The sequence below is a fragment of the Salvelinus namaycush genome, chromosome 16 (assembly GCF_016432855.1).
Source record: "Salvelinus namaycush isolate Seneca chromosome 16, SaNama_1.0, whole genome shotgun sequence".
NCBI lineage: Eukaryota > Metazoa > Chordata > Actinopteri > Salmoniformes > Salmonidae > Salvelinus > Salvelinus namaycush.
Window position 1 is genome coordinate 37,596,450 of NC_052322.1, and position 19,741 is coordinate 37,616,190.

Sequence of the window (19,741 nt, forward strand, 5' to 3'; positions counted from 1 at the left end):
CTCCCTTCTGTTCTGTTCTCTTCTCATCCATTTTCTTGCTGATTTTTCCCTTTCTACCTTCTTTTCCTCAACACCACTCTCACACACCCTTTCTTTCTCTCTCTCCTCTCTGTGTGTATTTTTTCTCCCGAAGCTCTCGCTGTGGTTCGCAAGGATCCCACGGAGCAAGGGATAAACCCACTGGAATTCACTATATTTAAACAAGACTCACACACACACACACACAACACCCTTTCCTTCCTCCTTCCCTCCTTCCCTTCTTCCCTCCATCACATATTTGTTCTCCTGAGTACACAGGGTCAGTTGTCACAGTCTATCGGACTCACATGCGCGTGCGTGTGTGTGTGTGTAGCTGTCAAGAGAATAATGACAGGTTTGAACCCTGTGTACTGTATAGATGCTTATCTGACTAAACAGCAGGAATTCACACACATACGTGTGTGTACATCAGCACAAGCAGGAGAGTAATGATTTTACATCAAACGGAACGAATCAGGAAAATCTGTGCTGATTCTCAAGCACAGTACACCCTCCGGTGGATGATGTAGGTACTACAAAACATTCTAGAACAAATGGTGTTTGTTTCATTAATCAATTGTTGATATAGTCCCAAAGTGTTTTGCATGTCAGCAATCAAGTTTTCAAGATATATAACTTTCAATCAAGTTTTCAAGATATATAACTTTCAATCAAGTTTTCAAGATATATAACTTTCAATCAAGTTTTCAAGATATATAACTTTCAATCAGGTTTTCAAGATATATAACTTTCAATCAGGTTTTCAAGATATATAACTTTCAATCAAGTTTTCAAGATATATAACTTTCAATCAAGTTTTCAAGATATATAACTTTCAATCAAGTTTTCAAGATATATAACTTTCAATCAGGTTTTCAAGATATATAACTTTCAATCAAGTTTTCAAGATATATAACTTTCAATCAAGTTTTCAAGATATATAACTTTCAATCAAGTTTTCAAGATATATAACTTTCAATCAAGTTTTCAAGATATATAACTTTCAAAATTCAGAAATACAGCCGTGTATGATGCTTTTCGTGTCATATGATCCGGCATCAATTCATTTTTGGATGGGTAGGTGAATTGATTGATTGATTCTTTTCTTAATTAATTTCTTAATTGAACTCACGTTAGTTTGACCCAGGCCCGGTTTGAGATGCTGCCCTCATGCAGCAGGTTGTGACTAAGGTCTAAAACTCTCAGTTTGGCCAATTCACTCAGAACCCCCTCTGGTACCTCCTGTAACTGGTTATCACACATCCTCAGCTCCTACGTGCACACACACACACACACACACACACACACACACACACACACACACACACACACACACACACACACACACACACACACACACACACACACACACACACACACACACACACACACACACACATTTAGACGCACATAATATAGAAACACACAAGAATGTATTGTAAGAATGTTCTGGATGGTGATGAGGAGACTCTGACCTGTAGGGAGCGGGGCAGGCCGAGGGGGAGGGAGCGGAACCTGTTCGTGTCCAAGCGCAGGTACTGGACGCTCCTCAGTGGCTTGAAGGTCAAAGGGGACATGTTGCCGTCATGGAAAAGGTTCCCCTCTAGCTCCAGAGACAACAGATGGAACAGACCTGGGACACACACACACACATAAACACCCACACAAAAACACACATACGCACACACACAACACACACACACACACATACAGATAAACACACACAAACACACGCACACATACACACACACACACACAAACACGCACACACAAACACACACACAGACATACACACATACACAAACTGATACTTATGAGTGTCACAAAGAAGTGTGTGTGTGTGTGTGTGTGTGTGTGTGTGTGTGTGTGTGTGTGTGTGTGTGTGTGTGTGTGTGTGTGTGTGTGTGTGTGTGTGTTATATACGGAGGATTAAATCAACCGTCGACCTCTCTCAAACACACACCTTTGAAGCTGTAAGGGGTGAGTCTGGTGATCTTGTTGTCATTCATCTTGAGCTCCTCCAGTGACGGTGGCAGCAGTGGGATTCGTGTCAGCTGGTTATCATCTAGGTTAAGCCTCCTCAGCCGGGTCAGATTCTACCAGGGAGTAGAGAAAAAGAAGAGGAGAAAAACACACGGTTTAGATTACTGTTAAAAATGGTCATTTTCTGGAAATCTAGCTTGACCCTGATCTATATTTAGCGCATGTATTGGTCTGGTCTGGTTGATCTGTACCCAGTGAAAGCAGTGAGCTGTGTCACTCTCCCAGTAACTCTGCCCTGTTCCTCCCGCCTCTGTCATTACTGGATGAACGGATATCATGAAATCATTCATTCTTAAAATAATCTCTTCATCTCAATCCAATTGGCTGTAGTCATGTACTGTATTTCACTTGAACATGTGCACACACACACACACACACACACACACACACACACACACACACACACACACACACACACACACACACACACACACACACACACACACTTAGCTGATCTCTTACAGTTTTTGACAATTGCTTACGCGATTTCTGAAACTATGGTTCCTTTTCTCTAGACTCTACCCACAACCCCAAAACACACACACAACCCCAAAACACACACACACATGCAAAACATCCCACATCTCGTGTAAAACCAAACACTTACCAACATGTTTTTGCATCAAAACTCTACACACAAACCAATTGATTAGCTCTACACACGCCAACTACACACGGATGTGACAAATGTAAAACATTACTCTTGTCTTTTGCAGGTTCAGTGTGCAGTTGGAGTCCACAGTTTGTCATAGCACTCACACGTACATGTATGTGCACAAATATATACAGTATGTATGCATATTCATTATATATTTACCCTAGAAACACAAATGCAAGGGGGGGAAATAACATGAATTTCTTTCTCAAAACATTGTATTTTCATCCAGATTTCAGGATGAACAGTAACAGACAAAACAAATACAGTGGAAGATAAACAAATAGGCTTGTTACTATAATGAAAACAACAATGAGGGTGCATCCTGTCTCCTATTTGGGTCTGGCCACAGCACCTCAACATCACAAGTGATCTCTCTGGCTAAACAGCGGGGGAAGCAGCATCTGGAGTGGCGTATCCAGCCCTGGCATGTCCCCTTGTCTATGTCCCCACAGGCCTCCTCCGTCGCCTGGAAAAGGGGTATGCGTTGATGAGGTTGCCGATCGTATACCTTCCAACGCCACGCTGAAAATAACTCTTCTATTGGGTTTAGAAATGGAGAATATGGTGGCAGGTTGAGCATCAGCTTGCGGATGGTCAATTAACCAATTGCGGACCAGGGCAGCCCAGTGGAAACTTACGTTGTCCCAGGTGACAACAAACCTGGACTACTCTGGCCCATTCCTCTGGTCATTGGGAATGAGGATATTATGCAGGGTGTTAAGGAAGGTGATAATGTGGGCAGTATCGTAAGGACCAAGAGTGGCATGATGATGAAGGACACTGTTCTGACTAATGGCTGCACACATTGTGTTGTTGCCACCACGCTGTCCAGGGACATTGACGATGGCGCGGTGTTTCTTCCCCTGCAGTTTGAGGTTTCTTCCCCTGCGTCTTGTTTTGGCTAGGTTAAAGCGGACCTCATCAACGTAGATGAAATCATGATGCTCTGCAGCAGCATCTAGTTCCATAACTCTCTGAAACAGACAAGACAACACTTTATTGTACGACAGTATGAATAGACATAGACCAGTCAATATGTAGCACAATACACTGAAATACAGTACCAATGACAGGATAGTATAGCTTACTTGTACGTATTCATAGCACAGTTGTTTCTCTCTGTCAGAATTAGGCTCAAATGGAACTCTGTAGAGCTGCTTCATACGAATCTGATGGCGTTTCAGGAGACGGCCAAGTGTGGATAAACTCACCCTATTTATGTTACTGAATGTTGTGTTGTCAGTCATGATGTGGTGTTGCAGTTTTCGTAAACGTATGCTGTTGTTTGAAATGACCGTATTCACTATGTGTTGTTCTGGCTTTGCTGTGAACAGCCAGTGTCTTCCTCCATTGAAAGATCGTCTAGCAATTCTGCAAAAACAGGATGTGAATGGTTAGGGTCCAAGATTTCTTTCAGTATATAATGAAATGTTACTGTAGTGCTCTAAGTGCTGCAGTGCTGTAAGTACAGTAACATGGTATAGAGGGTAGGTTTACTTACCTGTTCTCATTTCAAAATGTCCGGATGATACTAGCTGCAGTGTAGTAGCTCAAGTTAGGCTGGACCCTCTGCCCAGCCTCCCTGAAACTCAAACCATGGTTGACCACATAATCAACCAAAGTGGCCCAGATCTCATCTGTGATTGTTTTCCTTCCTCCTCTTCCTTGTCCAACTCCTCGTCCTCATCCTCTTCCCCCTCCTCGTCCTTGTCCGTGTCCTCCTCCTCGTCCTCCTCTTACTCTCACTCCTCTTCCTCTAACTCTCTCTCCAAAATTGGCCTCCATTGTTGTCCAAACCAAGAAACCTAACCTGAAGCCTATTTATAGTGCTCAAGCTCTGATTTCTAAGTGAAGAAATTAGCTATAAGTGTTTTCATATGTGAGCACTGGGTGTAGGTAATCGGTAAATGAGTGTGACATTTTGAATGGCAGTGTTTTCCAAACGAAACACAAGACCTGTTAGTTTTGAATGATGTGTCTAATGTAGAGAACTGTGTTGAGTGTTTTGCGATAAGTGTGTTTTACAAACGGAGTGTAAAGTAGATAATGTGCTTGCAGTGTTGCAGACTTGGTATGAAGATTAGGTACATGAGTTAATGGTTTCACTGAGAGTGCCTCCAGTACCACTTTTAAGTGTGTAAGAGATTGTGAAAAGCTATAAGAGGAGCCAGTACACCAGAGTGTGCTCCTGCTGTAGTCTGTCAGCCAGTTACCAACTGCTATTATAGAGTACAGACTCAGTTACTGTCAGCCAGTTACCAGCTGCTATTATAGAGTATACTGACTCAGCTACTGTCAGCCAGTTACCAGCTGCTATTATAGAGTATACTGACTCAGCTACTGTCAACCAGTTACCAACTGCTATTATAGAGTATACTGACTCAGCTACTGTCAGCCAGTTACCAGCTGTTATTATAGAGTATACTGACTCAGCTACTGTCAGCCAGTTACCAGCTGTTATTATAGAGTATATTGACTCAGCTACTGTCAGCCAGTTACCAGCTGCTATTATATAGTATACTGACTCAGCTACTGTCAGCCAGTTACCAGCTGCTATTATAGAGTATACTGACTCAGCTACTGTCAGCCAGTTACCAGCTGCTATTATAGAGTATACTGACTCAGCTACTGTCAGCCAGTTACCAGCTGTTATTATAGAGTATACTGACTCAGCTACTGTCAACCAGTTACCAGCTGCTATTATAGAGTATACTGACTCAGCTACTGTCAGCCAGTTACCAACTGTTATTATAGAGTATACTGACTCAGCTACTGTCAGCCAGTTACCAACTGCTATTATAGAGTATACTGACTCAGCTACTGTCAACCAGTTACCAACTGCTATTATAGAGTATACTGACTCAGCTACTGTCAGCCAGTTACCAGCTGCTATTATAGAGTATACTGACTCAGCTACTGTCAACCAGTTACCAACTGCTATTATAGAGTATACTGACTCAGCTACTGTCAGCCAGTTACCAGCTGCTATTATAAAATACAGACTCAGCTACTGACTGCCAGTTACCACCTGCTATTATACAGTATATTGACTCAGTTACTGTCAGCCAGTTACCAGCTGCTATTATAGAGTATACTGACTCAGCTACTGTCAGCCAGTTACCAGCTGCTATTATAGAGTATACTGACTCAGCTACTGTCAGCCAGTTACCAACTGTTATTATAGAGTATACTGACTCAGCTACTGTCAGCCAGTTACCAGCTGCTATTATAGAGTATACTGACTCAGCTACTGTCAGCCAGTTACCAGCTGCTATTATATAGTATACTGACTCAGCTACTGTCAGCCAGTTACCAGCTGTTATTATAGAGTATACTGACTCAGCTACTGTCAGCCAGTTACCAACTGCTATTATAGAGTATACTGACTCAGCTACTGTCAGCCAGTTACCAACTGCTATTATAGAGTATACTGACTCAGCTACTGTCAGCCAGTTACCAGCTGCTATTATAGAGTATACTGACTCAGCTACTGTCAGCCAGTTACCAGCTGCTATTATAGAGTATACTGACTCAGCTACTGTCAGCCAGTTACCAGCTGCTATTATATAGTATACTGACTCAGCTACTGTCAGCCAGTTACCAGCTGCTATTATATAGTATACTGACTCAGCTACTGTCAGCCAGTTACCAGCTGCTATTATATAGTATACTGACTCAGCTACTGTCAGCCAGTTACCAGCTGCTATTATATAGTATACTGACTCAGCTACTGTCAGCCAGTTACCAGCTGCTATTATATAGTATACTGACTCAGCTACTGTCAGCCAGTTACCAGCTGCTATTATATAGTATACTGACTCAGCTACTGTCAGCCAGTTACCAGCTGCTATTATATAGTATACTGACTCAGCTACTGTCCGCCAGTTACCAGCTGCTATTATAGAGTATACTGACTCAGCTACTGTCAGCCAGTTACCAGCTGCTATTATATAGTATACTGACTCAGCTACTGTCCGCCAGTTACCAGCTGTTATTATAGAGTATACTGACTCAGCTACTGTCAGCCAGTTACCAGCTGCTATTATATAGTATACTGACTCAGCTACTGTCAGCCAGTTACCAGCTGCTATTATATAGTATACTGACTCAGCTACTGTCCGCCAGTTACCAGCTGCTATTATAGAGTATACTGACTCAGCTACTGTCAGCCAGTTACCAGCTGCTATTATATAGTATACTGACTCAGCTACTGTCAGCCAGTTACCAGCTGCTATTATATAGTATACTGACTCAGCTACTGTCAGCCAGTTACCAGCTGCTATTATAGAGTATACTGACTCAGCTACTGTCAGCCAGTTACCAGCTGCTATTATAAAATACAGACTCAGCTACTGTCAGCCAGTCACCAGCTGCTATTATAAAATACAGACTCAGCTACTGACAGCCAGTTACCACCTGCTATTATAGAGTATATTGACTCAGCTACTGTCAGCCAGTTACCAGCTGCTATTATAGAGTATACTGACTCAGCTACTGTCAGCCAGTTACCAACTGTTATTATAGAGTATACTGACTCAGCTACTGTCAACCAGTTACCAACTGCTATTATAGAGTATACTGACTCAGCTACTGTCAGCCAGTTACCAGCTGCTATTATAGAGTATACTGACTCAGCTACTGTCAGCCAGTTACCAGCTGCTATTATAGAGTATACTGACTCAGCTACTCTCAGCCAGTTACCAGCTGCTATTATAGAGTATACTGACTCAGCTACTGTCAGCCAGTTACCAGCTGCTATTATAAAATACAGACTCAGCTACTGTCAGCCAGTTACCACCTGCTATTATAGAGTATATTGACTCAGTTACTGTCAGCCAGTTACCAGCTGTTATTATAGAGTATACTGACTCCGCTACTGTCAGCCAGTTACCAGCTGCTATTATAGAGTATACTGACTCAGCTACTGTCAGCCAGTTACCAGCTGCTATTATAAAATACAGACTCAGCTACTGACAGCCAGTTACCAGCTGCTATTATAGAGTATACTGACTCAGCTACTGTCAGCCAGTTACCAGCTGTTATTATAGAGTATACTGACTCAGCTACTGTCAGCCAGTTACCAGCTGCTATTATAGAGTATACTGACTCAGCTACTGTCAGCCAGTTACCAGCTGCTATTATAAAATACAGACTCAGCTACTGACAGCCAGTTACCACCTGCTATTATAGAGTATATTGACTCAGTTACTGTCAGCCAGTTACCAGCTGTTATTATAGAGTATATTGACTCAGCTACTGTCAGCCAGTTACCAGCTGTTATTATATAGTATACTGACTCAGCTACTGTCAGCCAGTTACCAGCTGCTATTATAAAATACTGACTCAGTTACTGTCAGCCAGTTACCAGCTGCTATTATAGAGTATTCTGACTCAGCTACTGTCAGCCAGTTACCAGCTGCTATTATAAAATACTGACTCAGCTACTGTCAGCCAGTTACCAGCTGCTATTATATAGTATACTGACTCAGCTACTGTCAGCCAGTCACCAGCTGTTATTATATAGTATACTGACTCAGCTACTGTCAGCCAGTTACCAGCTGTTATTATAAAATACTGACTCAGTTACTGTCAGCCAGTCACCAGCTACTGTTATAGGAATATGCTGACTCATGCAGGACTGCCCTGGTCATTTAGCAGATGCATCTAGAGATCTCGAACCCCCAACTCTTACTCTCCAGCAGGTCTATCATACAACATGGTAGGGGTGAAAAGCTGGTGAGACTTACAGAGAAGAGGTGGTGGCTGAGTGAGTCGTCATCCAGTCGGTTTTTGCTCAGATCTATACTCTCCAGGTTGGGAAGACCAGAGAAACCCCGCGAGGCAATAAGACTGATGTTGTTCTCTGTCAGACACACATATAGAGGTACAATCACACTAACATTTACAATAATATACTCACTAATATATACACTTATATACACACTGACATATACACTCTAATATACTGTACATACTAATATATACACTGACATATACACTAATATACACACTAATATACACACTGACATATACATTAATATACACACTAATATACACACTGACATATACATTAATATACTCACTAATATATACACTAATATACAGTTGAAGTCGGAAGTTTACATACAACTTAGCCAAATACATTTAAACTCAGTTTTTCACAATTCCTGACATTTAATCCTAGCAAAAATCCCCTGTTTTAGGTTAGTTAGGATCACCACTTTATTTTAAGAATGTTAAATTTCAGAATAATTTATTGATTTAATTTTTTATATCACCTTTATTTAACCAGGTAGGCCAGTTGAGAACAAGTTCTCATTTACAACTGCGACCTGGCCAAGATAAAGCAAAGCAGTGCGACACAAACAACAACACAGAGTTACACATGGAATAAACAAGCGTACAGTCAATAACACAATAGAAAAAAAAGAACGTTTATATACAGTGTGTGCAAATGGCATGAGGAGGTAAGGCAATAAATAGGCCATAGTAGCAAGTAATTACAATTTAGCAAATTAACACTGGAGTGATAGATGTGCAAGTAGAAATACTGGTGTGCAAAAGAGCAAAAGTAAAAAAGAAAAGTAAATAAAACAATGTGGGGGTGAGGTAGGTAGATTGGATGGCCAATTTACAGATGGGCTATGTACAGCTGCAGCGATTGGTTAGCTGCTCGGATAGCTGATGTTTAAAGTTAGTGAGGGAAATATAAGTCTCCAGCTTCAGCGATTTTTGCAATTCGTTCCAATCATTGGCAGCAGAAAACTGGAAGGAAAGGCAGCCAAAGGAGGTGTTGGCTTTGGGGATGACCAGTGAGATATACCTGCTGGAGCACGTGCTATTGGTGGGTGTCGTTATCGTGACCAGTGAGCTGAGATAAGGCGGAGCTTTACCTTTTAAAAATAGTAGAGTGAATGGTTTATTTCAGCTTTTATTTCTTTCATCACATTCCAAGTGGGTCAGAAGTTTACATACACTCAAATAGTATTTGGTAGCATTGCCTTTAAATTGTTTAACTTGGGCTGGTGTAACTGAGTCATTGTTTGTAGGCCTCCTTGCTCGCACACGCTTTTTCAGTTCTGCCCAAAAGTTTCCTATAGGATTGAGGTCAGGGCTTTGTGATGGCCATTCCGATACCTTGACTTTGTTGTCCTTAAGCCATTTTGCCACAACTTTGGAAGTATGCTTGGGGTCATTGTCCATTTGGAAGACCAATTTGCGACCAAGCTTTAACTTCCTGACTGATTTCTTCAGATGTTGCTTCAATATATCCACATAATTTTCCTTCCTCATGAAGCCATCTATTTTGTGAGGTGCACCAGTCCCTCCTGCAGCAAAGCACCCCCACAACATGATGCTTCCAGCCCCGTGCTTCAGGGTTGGGATGGTGTTCTTCGGCTTGCAAGCCTCCCCTTTTTTCCTCCAAACATAACAATGGTCATTATGGCCAAACAGTTCTATTTTTGCTTCATCAGACCAGAGGACATTTCTCCAAAAAGTACAATCTTTGTCCCCATGTGCAGTTACAAACCGTAGTCTGGCTTTTTTATGGCGGTTTTGGAGCAGTGGCTTCTTCCTTGCTGAGCGGCCTTTCAGGTTATGTCGACATAGGACTCGTTTTACTGTGGATATAGATACTTTTGTACCTGTTTCCTCCAGCATCTTCACAAGGTCCTTTGCTGTTGTTCTGGGATTGATTTGCACTTTTCGCACCAAAGTACGTTCATCTCTAGGAGACAGAACGCGTCTCCTTCCTGAGCGGTATGACGGCTGCATGGTCCCATGGTGTTTGTACTTGTGTGCTATTGTTTGTACAGATGAACTGGTACCTTCAGCCGTTTGGAAATTGCTCCCAAGGATGAACCAGACTTGTGGAGGTCTACAATTTATTTTCTGAGGTCTTGGCTGATTTCTCTTGATTTTCCCATGATGTCAAGCAAAGAGGCACTGAGTTTGAAGGTAGGCCTTGAAATACATCCACAGGTACACCTCCAATTGACTCAAATTATGCCAATTAGCCTATCAGAAGCTTCTAAAGCCATGAAATAATTTTCTGGAATTTTCCAAGCTGTTTAAAGGCACAGTCAACTTAGTGTATGTAAACTTCTGACCCACTGGAATTGTGATACAGTGAGTTATAAGTGAAATACACACTCCTTCCGTGGCCTCCAACTGCTCTTAAATGCAAGTAAAACTAAATGCATGCTCTTCAACCGATCGCTGCCCGCACCCACCCGCCCATCTAGCATCACTACTCTGGATGGTTCTGACTTAGAATATGTGGTCAACTACAAATACCTAGGTGTCTGGTTAGACTGTGTCATGACGTGGCCCTCTTTGGGTATAGCGTGCCTACCCCTCTCTCTCTCGCCTACACCCAGGCTACTGTTATCTCAGGTCGTAAATTCCTGGAGGAGACTCTCTTCCTCATGGCCAGACAGTATAGAGAGAGAGAAGGTTTCACAGGAGAACAAAGTAACTTCTTCTCCAGCATAGAACTTGAGAACTGAACAATGTACATGTTTTGTAGAAGGTGTACACGGTCGGGGAAGAATCCAGCTACGACCGGGCCATTTCGTTTAATGTTTGTGAAACTCATGAGAGACAATATAGCCACATTACCATAACTCTGTTTATACAAGAGTCTCAGTTATGAGGCTTGCATCTAAATGTTGTATAAAATGAATGAGTAAAGATGAAACTATTTGTGAAATGATGTAATATGATTATAAACTGTTTCATGAAAGGGAACCCAATTCCCTTTAAAGTTAACTAAGTCATTGGCCCGCCCCATGAGCACAGATATTGATCTGGCGTCATGGGACAGCCTTTTTCTGCTCTTCCGAATATAACCACCACCTGGAGAATCATCTTCAGACCAGCTTACCTCGATAACCGAGAGGGCTAAGGTTTGAGTAGATTGCTGAATTCTTAGCCATACCACGAGACTATCGATACTGACAGAATAAGAACAAATCTTTGATGCTAATTACTAGTCTGCAACTAGGAATTCTATACCATTGAATGCGAAGACCGACAACCGCCGAAACATCTATTCTACATTCTACAAGAACGTTTCTGAAATGGGACTCTAAAGTATCCATTCTAACCACGAGAGACGATCAGACGAACTCTCCAACAGAAAGACGGACGATTCCAACAGAGATCACGACGACACACTGAGCGTAAATATATATTGATTGCAGTTATTCCCGAATGAGTGAGCGTTCATGTGCAAAGGATTAGCATTTTAATTAATATAGTTATCAAGTGTGTAGTGACTCATTTGCATAATTCCCGCCTTTCTCAGTCAACCCCCACTTCCCTTTTGTCCACCAAGCCGCGATACCGGTTTATCCCACTAGGGAAACTCCGCTATCATTTCCTTGTAACTATATCTACTGTTTGTTTATGCATTTCTGTGATTATTTAGTTAGTAAATAAATGATTTAAGACAATTGATGTTTGGATGATTCATAGTGAAGACTGGGTTCGTACAGATAACCAACAATTTACGACGTTTGGAATGAGACTAACGTGAGGTAAAGAACAATTCATTAATTAGAAAACGAATTGATCAGATATTAAAATATCTGAAAGTTATATTAGGAAAATTATAACTTTGTAATCTGAATATTTTCCTTGGTGCCCCGACTTCCTAGTTAATTACATTTACATGATTAAGTTAGTTTAATCACGTAATAATAATTACAGAGAATTTATTTGATAAAAATAAGTCTTCATTTTAATGATGCCAAAGACACGACAACTGTAAACTTTCCTTCCAGACTCACATTAAGCATCTCCAATCCAAAATGAAATCTATAATCGGCTTCCTATTTCACAACAAAGCATCCTTCACGCATGCTGCCAAATATACCCTCGTAAAACTTACTATCCTACCGATCCTTGACTTCGGCGATGTCATTTACAAAATAGCCTCCAACACTCTACTCAGCAAATTGGATGTAGTCTATCACAGTTCCATCCGTTTTGTCACCAAAGCCCCATATACTACCCACCACTGCGACCAGTATGCTCTCGTTGGCTGGCCCTCGCTTCATATTCGTCGCCAAACCCACTGGCTCCAGGTCATCTATAAGTCTTTGTTAGGTAAAGCCCCGCCTTATCTCAGCTCACTGGTCACCATAGCAACACCCACCCGTAGCACGCGCTCCAGCAGATAATTTCACTGGTCATCCCCATAGCCAACTCCTCCTTTGGCCACCTTTCCTTCCAGTTCTCTGCTGCCAATGACTGGAACAAATTGCAGAAATCACTGAAGCTGGAGTCTTATATCTCCCTCACTAGCTTTAAGCATCAGCTGTCAGAGCAGCTTACAGATCATTGCACCTGTACACAGCCCATCTGTAAATAGCCCACCCAACTACCTCATTCCCATGTTATTTATTTTTTTGCTCCTTTGCACCCTAGTATCTCTACTTGCACATCTATCACTGTTGCTAATTGCTAAATTGTAATTATTTCGCCACTATGGCTTATTTATTGCCTTACCTCCCTAATTTGACTATATTTGCACACAGTGTATATAGATTTTTATATTGTGTTATTGACTGTACGTTTGTTTATTCCATCTGTTACTCTGTGTTGTTTGTGTCGCACTGCTTTTATTTATCTTGGCCAGGTCGCAGTTGTAATTGAGAACTTGTTCTCAACTAGCCTACCTGGTTAAATAAAGGTGAAATAAAAATGAAATAAAAAAATTATCTGTCTGTAAACAATTGTTGGAAAAATGACTTGTGTCATGCACAAAGTAGATGTCCTAACCGACTTGCCAAAACTATAGTTTGTTAAAACTTCTTATGGCTGCAGTCCCGTTAACGGGATCGATATGACAACAGCCGGTCGAAGTGCAGGGCGCCAAATTCAAAAAACAGAAATCTCATAATTAAAATTCCTCAGACATTCATGTGTCTTATATCATTTTAAAGGTAATCTTGTTGTTAATCCCACCAAAGTGTCCGATTTCAAATAGGCTTTTCAGCGAAAGCACTACAAACGATTATGTTAGGTCACCACAAAACCACAATAATCACAGCCATTTTTTCCAGCTAAAGATAGCTTCACAAAAACCAGAATAGAGATAAAATGAATCACTAACCTTCGATTATTTTCATCAGATGACACTCATAGGACTTCATGTTACACAATACATGCATGTTTTGTTTGATTAAATTCATATTTATATAAATAAATCTGAGTTTACATTGAGGCGACTAGATTCACTAGTGGCAAAAACATCAAGTGACTTTGCATAGCCACATCGTTTCAACAGAAATACTCATAAATATAGATGATAATACAAGTTATACACATGGAATTATAGATATACCTCTCCTTAATGCAACCGCTGTGTCAGATTACAAAAAAACTTTACGGAAAAAGAAACGCTATAATCTGAGACGGCGCTCAAAAGTAAAACACCACAGCCGCAAAGATGGCGTCAACATAAACAAGAAAATATATGATAAATATTCCCTTACCTTTGATGATCTACATCAGAAAGCACACCAGGAATCCCAGGTCCACAATAAATGTTTGTTTTGTTCGAAAAAATCCGTTATTTATGTCCAAATACCTTCTTTTGTTAGCGCGTCTGGTTTACATATCCAAACGCTAATTCTGGTCAGCATTATATCGGACAAAAACTTCAAAAAGTGATATTACCGGTCGAAGAAACATTTCAAACTAAGTACAGAATCAATCATTAGGATGTTTTTAACATATAGCTTCAATAAAGTTCCAACCGGAGTATTCTTTCTTGTCTTCGTGAGCAATGGAACGCAAGTGAGTACCATGAGGAAAAAGCATGATCAGAAAATGGCTGCTTGATGGACACCTGACTAATTCTGCTATCATTCTCTCCCACAACATCATAGAAGTCTCATTATATTTTCTATTGATGGTTGACATCTAGTGGAACCCATAGGCAGTGGACAATCATTCATATCTCAAGGGGATTTCATTAGGGACTCTGGTGAATACATACCTGCTCAGATTTCTGACTTCCTGTTTTGATTTCAACTCAGGATTTTGCCTGCCAATATGAGTTCTGTTAATCTCACAGACATAATTCAAACAGTTTTAGAAACTTAAGTGTTTTCTATCCAATACTAATAATAATATGCAAATATTAGCAACTATGACTGAGGAGCAGGCCGTTTGATATGGGCACCTTTCATCCAAGCTACTCAATACTGCCCCTTCAGCCATAAGAAGTTTTAACAAGAAATTTGTGGAATGGTTGAAAAACGAGTTTTAATGACTCCAAACGAAGTGTATGTAAACTTCTGACTTCAACTGTACATACTAATATACTCACTAATATACACACTAATATATTTACTGATATACTCACTGATATACACTAATAAACACACTCACTAATGTCAGATACACAATACATGATTTTATACAGTACATATTACCTTTTACAACACTCATTTCATATTACTCCCGCCCACCCCCTCACCTGCCAGGTCCAGGGTCGTGACCCCAAGGTCGGTGATGATTGGGAGGTGATTCATGCCAACACCCCTGCAGCTTATTTGTCCTTTAGACGTTTGACACGTCCCTGGGAGAGACTCTGTGAAGCTGGTCCTTGCTACTGTCTGATTGGTGGGAGACTCTGTCCCCTCTTCTTCCTCCTCCTCTTCCTCTTCCTCCTAGTAATACAAATAAAAATTATCATAATCATCATCATCATCATTATTGTCATCATCATGCTTTGCCTGATGAAAGGATCCTGTTCATTACGATCCCGTACCTCCTCCTCTTCCTCCTCTTCAGAATCATCTTCATCTTCATCGTCGTCTTCTTCTTCTTCGTCCTCATCTTCCTCTTCCTCTGCCTTCTCTGTGTCCATCAGTCTGTCCTTATCACTGTGTAGTTCCTTTAGTATGGTCCTGAGAATACCTTCCTGTTCAGCTCCCCCATTTGTGCCTCGCTTCTTCCAGCCAGGTAGGGGGCGCCCCAGACCTGCCTGCATGAGGGGAGGGAAAAGGAAGAACCAATAGAAAAGGATGAATAATTCTTAAAAGGTTCTAAGCTGACATATGGAATTGTTTTAAGATGGTCATACTATGAATCGTTTTTTGTTTTTTTTACTATTTGATAAAATATTGAATTTGGCCTTTGCTACTATAGCCCAGAGAAACGCATTGAATAACACATTCATAAATGGCCATAAAGACAGTCGACAAAATATATCATAAGAAACAAGGTTTTAAAGTGTCATCTAGGAGAGATAAGAAAGCTCAGGAAATATATTTAGTTTTTTTACACACATATTTAACCCCTTTTTGGGGTTGGCACAAAACTACCTTCATACTTTTTTTAACCAGTACCGGTTACCTTCAGAAAAGTCCTGTGACACGTGTGGGGGTCATAGAGCAAAACGGAGAACACCATCGTGTTCGTGAGAATCTTCCCTTTCCATAGTGTAGACCAAATGGTTTGGACGCTACAAACAGAAGTTTTCACGTCAACTGTACCGACTTCAGATGAGTCCCCTGACACTTGTGGGTGTCCCCTTTCCATGGAGTGGTCAGAATAGTTTGTAGGTCAAACCGTTCGGACGCTACAGACGTATTCGTGAGAAGACCGATTTTCGGGATGTCTCATGGTCTGACAAACACCGCTCTAGCTCTGCCACCTTTCACCGCAGATGTGGAAATGTTACATTGGCGGATGCGGTGGATTAAGAAGCATCCAATGCAAAAAAACGGTGCGTCAATAAAGGAGAATTGAAGAGGTCTGTATACCTACCACTCTGTATGCAGTGGACTCTACAGTTGCTGCATGTCTCCTTCCCGTCACTCCTCTCCTCCCTCTGCTCGCCTCCATCTCTCTGTCCTTTCTCATCTGCTCATCCCTCACTCTCCCCTTCTCCTCCTCCTCTTCAATTCTTGGATTCTCGTCCTCCCTGCCTTTTTCCTGAACCCTGCCTTCTTCATCATACGGTAATGAGGTGAGGGGTAGGGCTGAGAGAGACACTTAGATTTTAGAATTAGAGATTAAGGTTAAAATATATTTTATAAAGGACATTTCAAGGATTTAGACTCTTAAAATCCTCACTGTTTTAGTGGATTGCAATGGGCTTTTTACGGACAGCTATGTCAACTATAGAGTGTACTCAGAGAATGCATAGAAGAGGCATACAGAGAATGACTCACCTGATGAAAGAAATGTGGCGACCACAGGTACGTCTGACTCCGTAATAGCTGTACCTATCACAGTTGTTTCTGTAAGAGGTATGTCTGTCAGAGTTGGGACTGTGGCATGTGTGTCCATTTTAGGAGTGTATGTGGCAGGTTGGTGGGTTGCTAGAGTCTCTGCATTGATTTTATCGGGTTCCCTCGCTTCATGTTCCACGGTCCGTGTTCCACGCACATGTTCCACGTCGTGTTGTACCTCATTTTCTATCTCGTGTTTTTGGGGGATCAGAGTTAGAACGCCTACACTGAGAACACTCACAGACAGACACAGAACCCAAAATCTCAGCATCGCCACGTCAGGTTTCTGGATCTGAGCCCACGGCTGGTCAAATCCAAAACCCAGGATTGGAGACTACTAGTTCAAGACAAACTAACTGTACTAGTTCAAGACAAACTAACTGTACTAGTTCAAGACAAACTAACTGTACTAGTTCAAGGCAAACTAACTGGGATAGTTCAAGACAAACTAACTGGGATAGTCCAAGACAAACTAACTGGGATAGTCCAAGAAAAAAATTACTATAGACAAGGAAAATATTTGAGACCTGGGCTGTGTTTCTGAAACCACCTCCTGTCCAGTCTTGGAGTAAAGAGAAGTAACAAAGATCCTCCTGAGTATGGCAGCACCTCCAGAAGCAAAAATCAGGCAAAGAATAAACCTGCGAAGCAGAAGAGGAGACATGGACGACAGAACTCCCAAGAGACTCCCGACTCTTTAAGCACACTCCCCAGAGGATACTGTACCAGCAGAACTAAAAGTGAGAGGTGAGAATGGATAGAGAGTGAGAAAAGAGGGGATGGAAGAGGAGGAGGAGTGCACAGAGAGGAGAGAGAGAGGTGGGGAGAGTGAGAGAGAGGGGAAAAAGTATGTTCTCACATTCTAAACAAAGGCCTTCGTTCATCTCTCCAGAAAACACAGATCACCCCTCCTCTCCTGCCCTCTCTAGTCCTGTCCTCATTGCCTTAAACTAACAAACACCTGGGTGGAGAGAGAGAGAGGTGGGGAGATAGAGAGAGCGAGAGAGAAAGAGAGAGATGGATGGGGGGAGAGAGTGAGAGAGGTAGGGGTATACATTAAAGAGAGAGATGGGGAGAGAGAGAGAGGAGGGGGAGAGAGAGAAAGAAACAGTTGGGGAGAGGGAGAGACAGGAAGGGGGCAACTAGAAAGAGAAGTAGGGAGGGAAATAGTCAGAAATGATCTTACACACAATGGTGATGACATCATTTGTGTTTGCAGGAGACAGTGGTCTGTCATGCTGTTTTGTCTGTCATAGACAAATGGGTTTGGTGGGGTGTTCCTGGTCGACATATGGAGTAAGGATGAAGCTGCCCTCAGACTCTATGGTCAGTATTTACAGGAGGCTGCTGAGGGGAGAACGGCTCATAATAATGTCCAGAACGGAGCAGATGGAATGGCATTAACCACATGGAAACCATGTGTTTGATGTATTTGGCACCATTTCACTAATTGCATTCCAGTCCTTAGCACAAGCCCATTCTCCCTAATTAAGGTTCCACCAACCTCCTGTGTCAGTTTTGCGTTCTTTAAGCAAACTGATCCTGGATCTGTGCCTACATAAGAGAAAGCAGACAGTATCTGCTCTCGTTGGAGTCACCCATGTCTGGCCTCCTTCCATTGGCATCTACAGTATCTACGAAGAGAGGTAAGACCACTTTAAAAATGAAAAATAGCCTTGTCAAGGCTGTAACACACATACAATTGCTAACAAACCCCATCTCCCTCAAACACACATATTATACAATCTCTGCATATATACAGCACACACACACACACACACACACACACACACACACACACACACACACACTGACTGAACCAAGCAGGTGCCACTTCTGTTGACTAACCTCACACTGCAGAGTGAAACTTGCTGACTGCCACTCTCTGTTTGCATAGTAAATACACACACACACACACACACACACACACACACACACTGTATATATATTAACTATGTGTATATGTCATTGCCAGGCGCTTGCTCAGACGTCATCTGTTACAACCTCAGCAACACACACACGCATCTTTACAATGTGTGTATATTCATCCCACACTGTATATCACAGACAACAGCTATGCAGGGTTACAAGGTGTGAATTTACAGAAATATCAAATGATGTGAATATAAAGCCTATATGATATTCTAGAGGAGTCCCAGGTCAAAAACCAACCCAGCCACTACATGCCCATATTTAGTGTGAGTGAGTGACTGACTGACTGAGTGAGTGAGTGAGTGACTGACTGACTGAGTGAGTGACTGACTGACTGAGTGAATGACTGACTGATTGAATGACTGACTGACAGATTGACTGACTGATTGAGTGAGTGACTGAGTGTGTGTGCACAAGAGTGCATTTGTGTGATTTTTGTTTGTGTGTGCATGTGTTTGTGCGTGTGTATGTGTGTGCGTGCATTAACGACTAGTCCTATAACGTCAGAGAGGGTGACAATCCCAGCCCATCCAGACCTCCAGTCCAAAAGGTCCATTTGGGAGCAGACAGAGGTGTTGTTCTTTTTACAGTAAACACTCAAACAGACAGATGCTTGTCCTGAGGTGACTTACCAGAGTAAACATTGGAGAGACACGAGACAACAAACCTAAATTTGACTGTCTGACAAGAACATGCAGTAAACCACAACTCTAGTCTTCCCAATCTTTCCTCTCACCTCATCTCCCTCCCTCTTCTCAATCCTCCCTCCCTCCCTCTTCTCAACCCTCCCTCCCTCCCTCCCTTCAACCCTCCCTCCCTCCCTCCCTCTTCTCAA

General features: G+C 41.9%; 1 protein-coding gene across 2 annotated transcripts; it reads right to left on the minus strand.

The window, feature by feature from the left end:
• Positions 1-1,064: 1,064 nt before the first annotated feature.
• si:dkey-32e6.6 (extracellular matrix protein 2) lies at positions 1,065-17,811 on the minus strand. 2 transcript variants are annotated; one of them, XM_039011183.1, is made up of 8 exons: positions 16,915-17,811; positions 16,508-16,722; positions 15,507-15,722; positions 15,213-15,405; positions 8,467-8,582; positions 1,982-2,114; positions 1,494-1,651; positions 1,065-1,290 (listed from the first exon to the last, which is right to left on the minus strand). In XM_039011183.1, the coding sequence occupies exons 1-8, from the start codon at positions 17,243-17,245 to the stop codon at positions 1,147-1,149; spliced, it is 1,506 nt and encodes a 501-aa protein (XP_038867111.1). In that variant the 5' UTR covers positions 17,246-17,811; the 3' UTR covers positions 1,065-1,146. The 2 variants fall into 2 exon arrangements, with proteins under 2 accessions (XP_038867111.1, XP_038867112.1); XM_039011184.1 differs by lacking the exon at positions 16,508-16,722 and having other exon boundaries at positions 1,066-1,290; positions 16,915-17,809.
• Between the last annotated feature and the right edge of the window lie 1,930 nt (positions 17,812-19,741).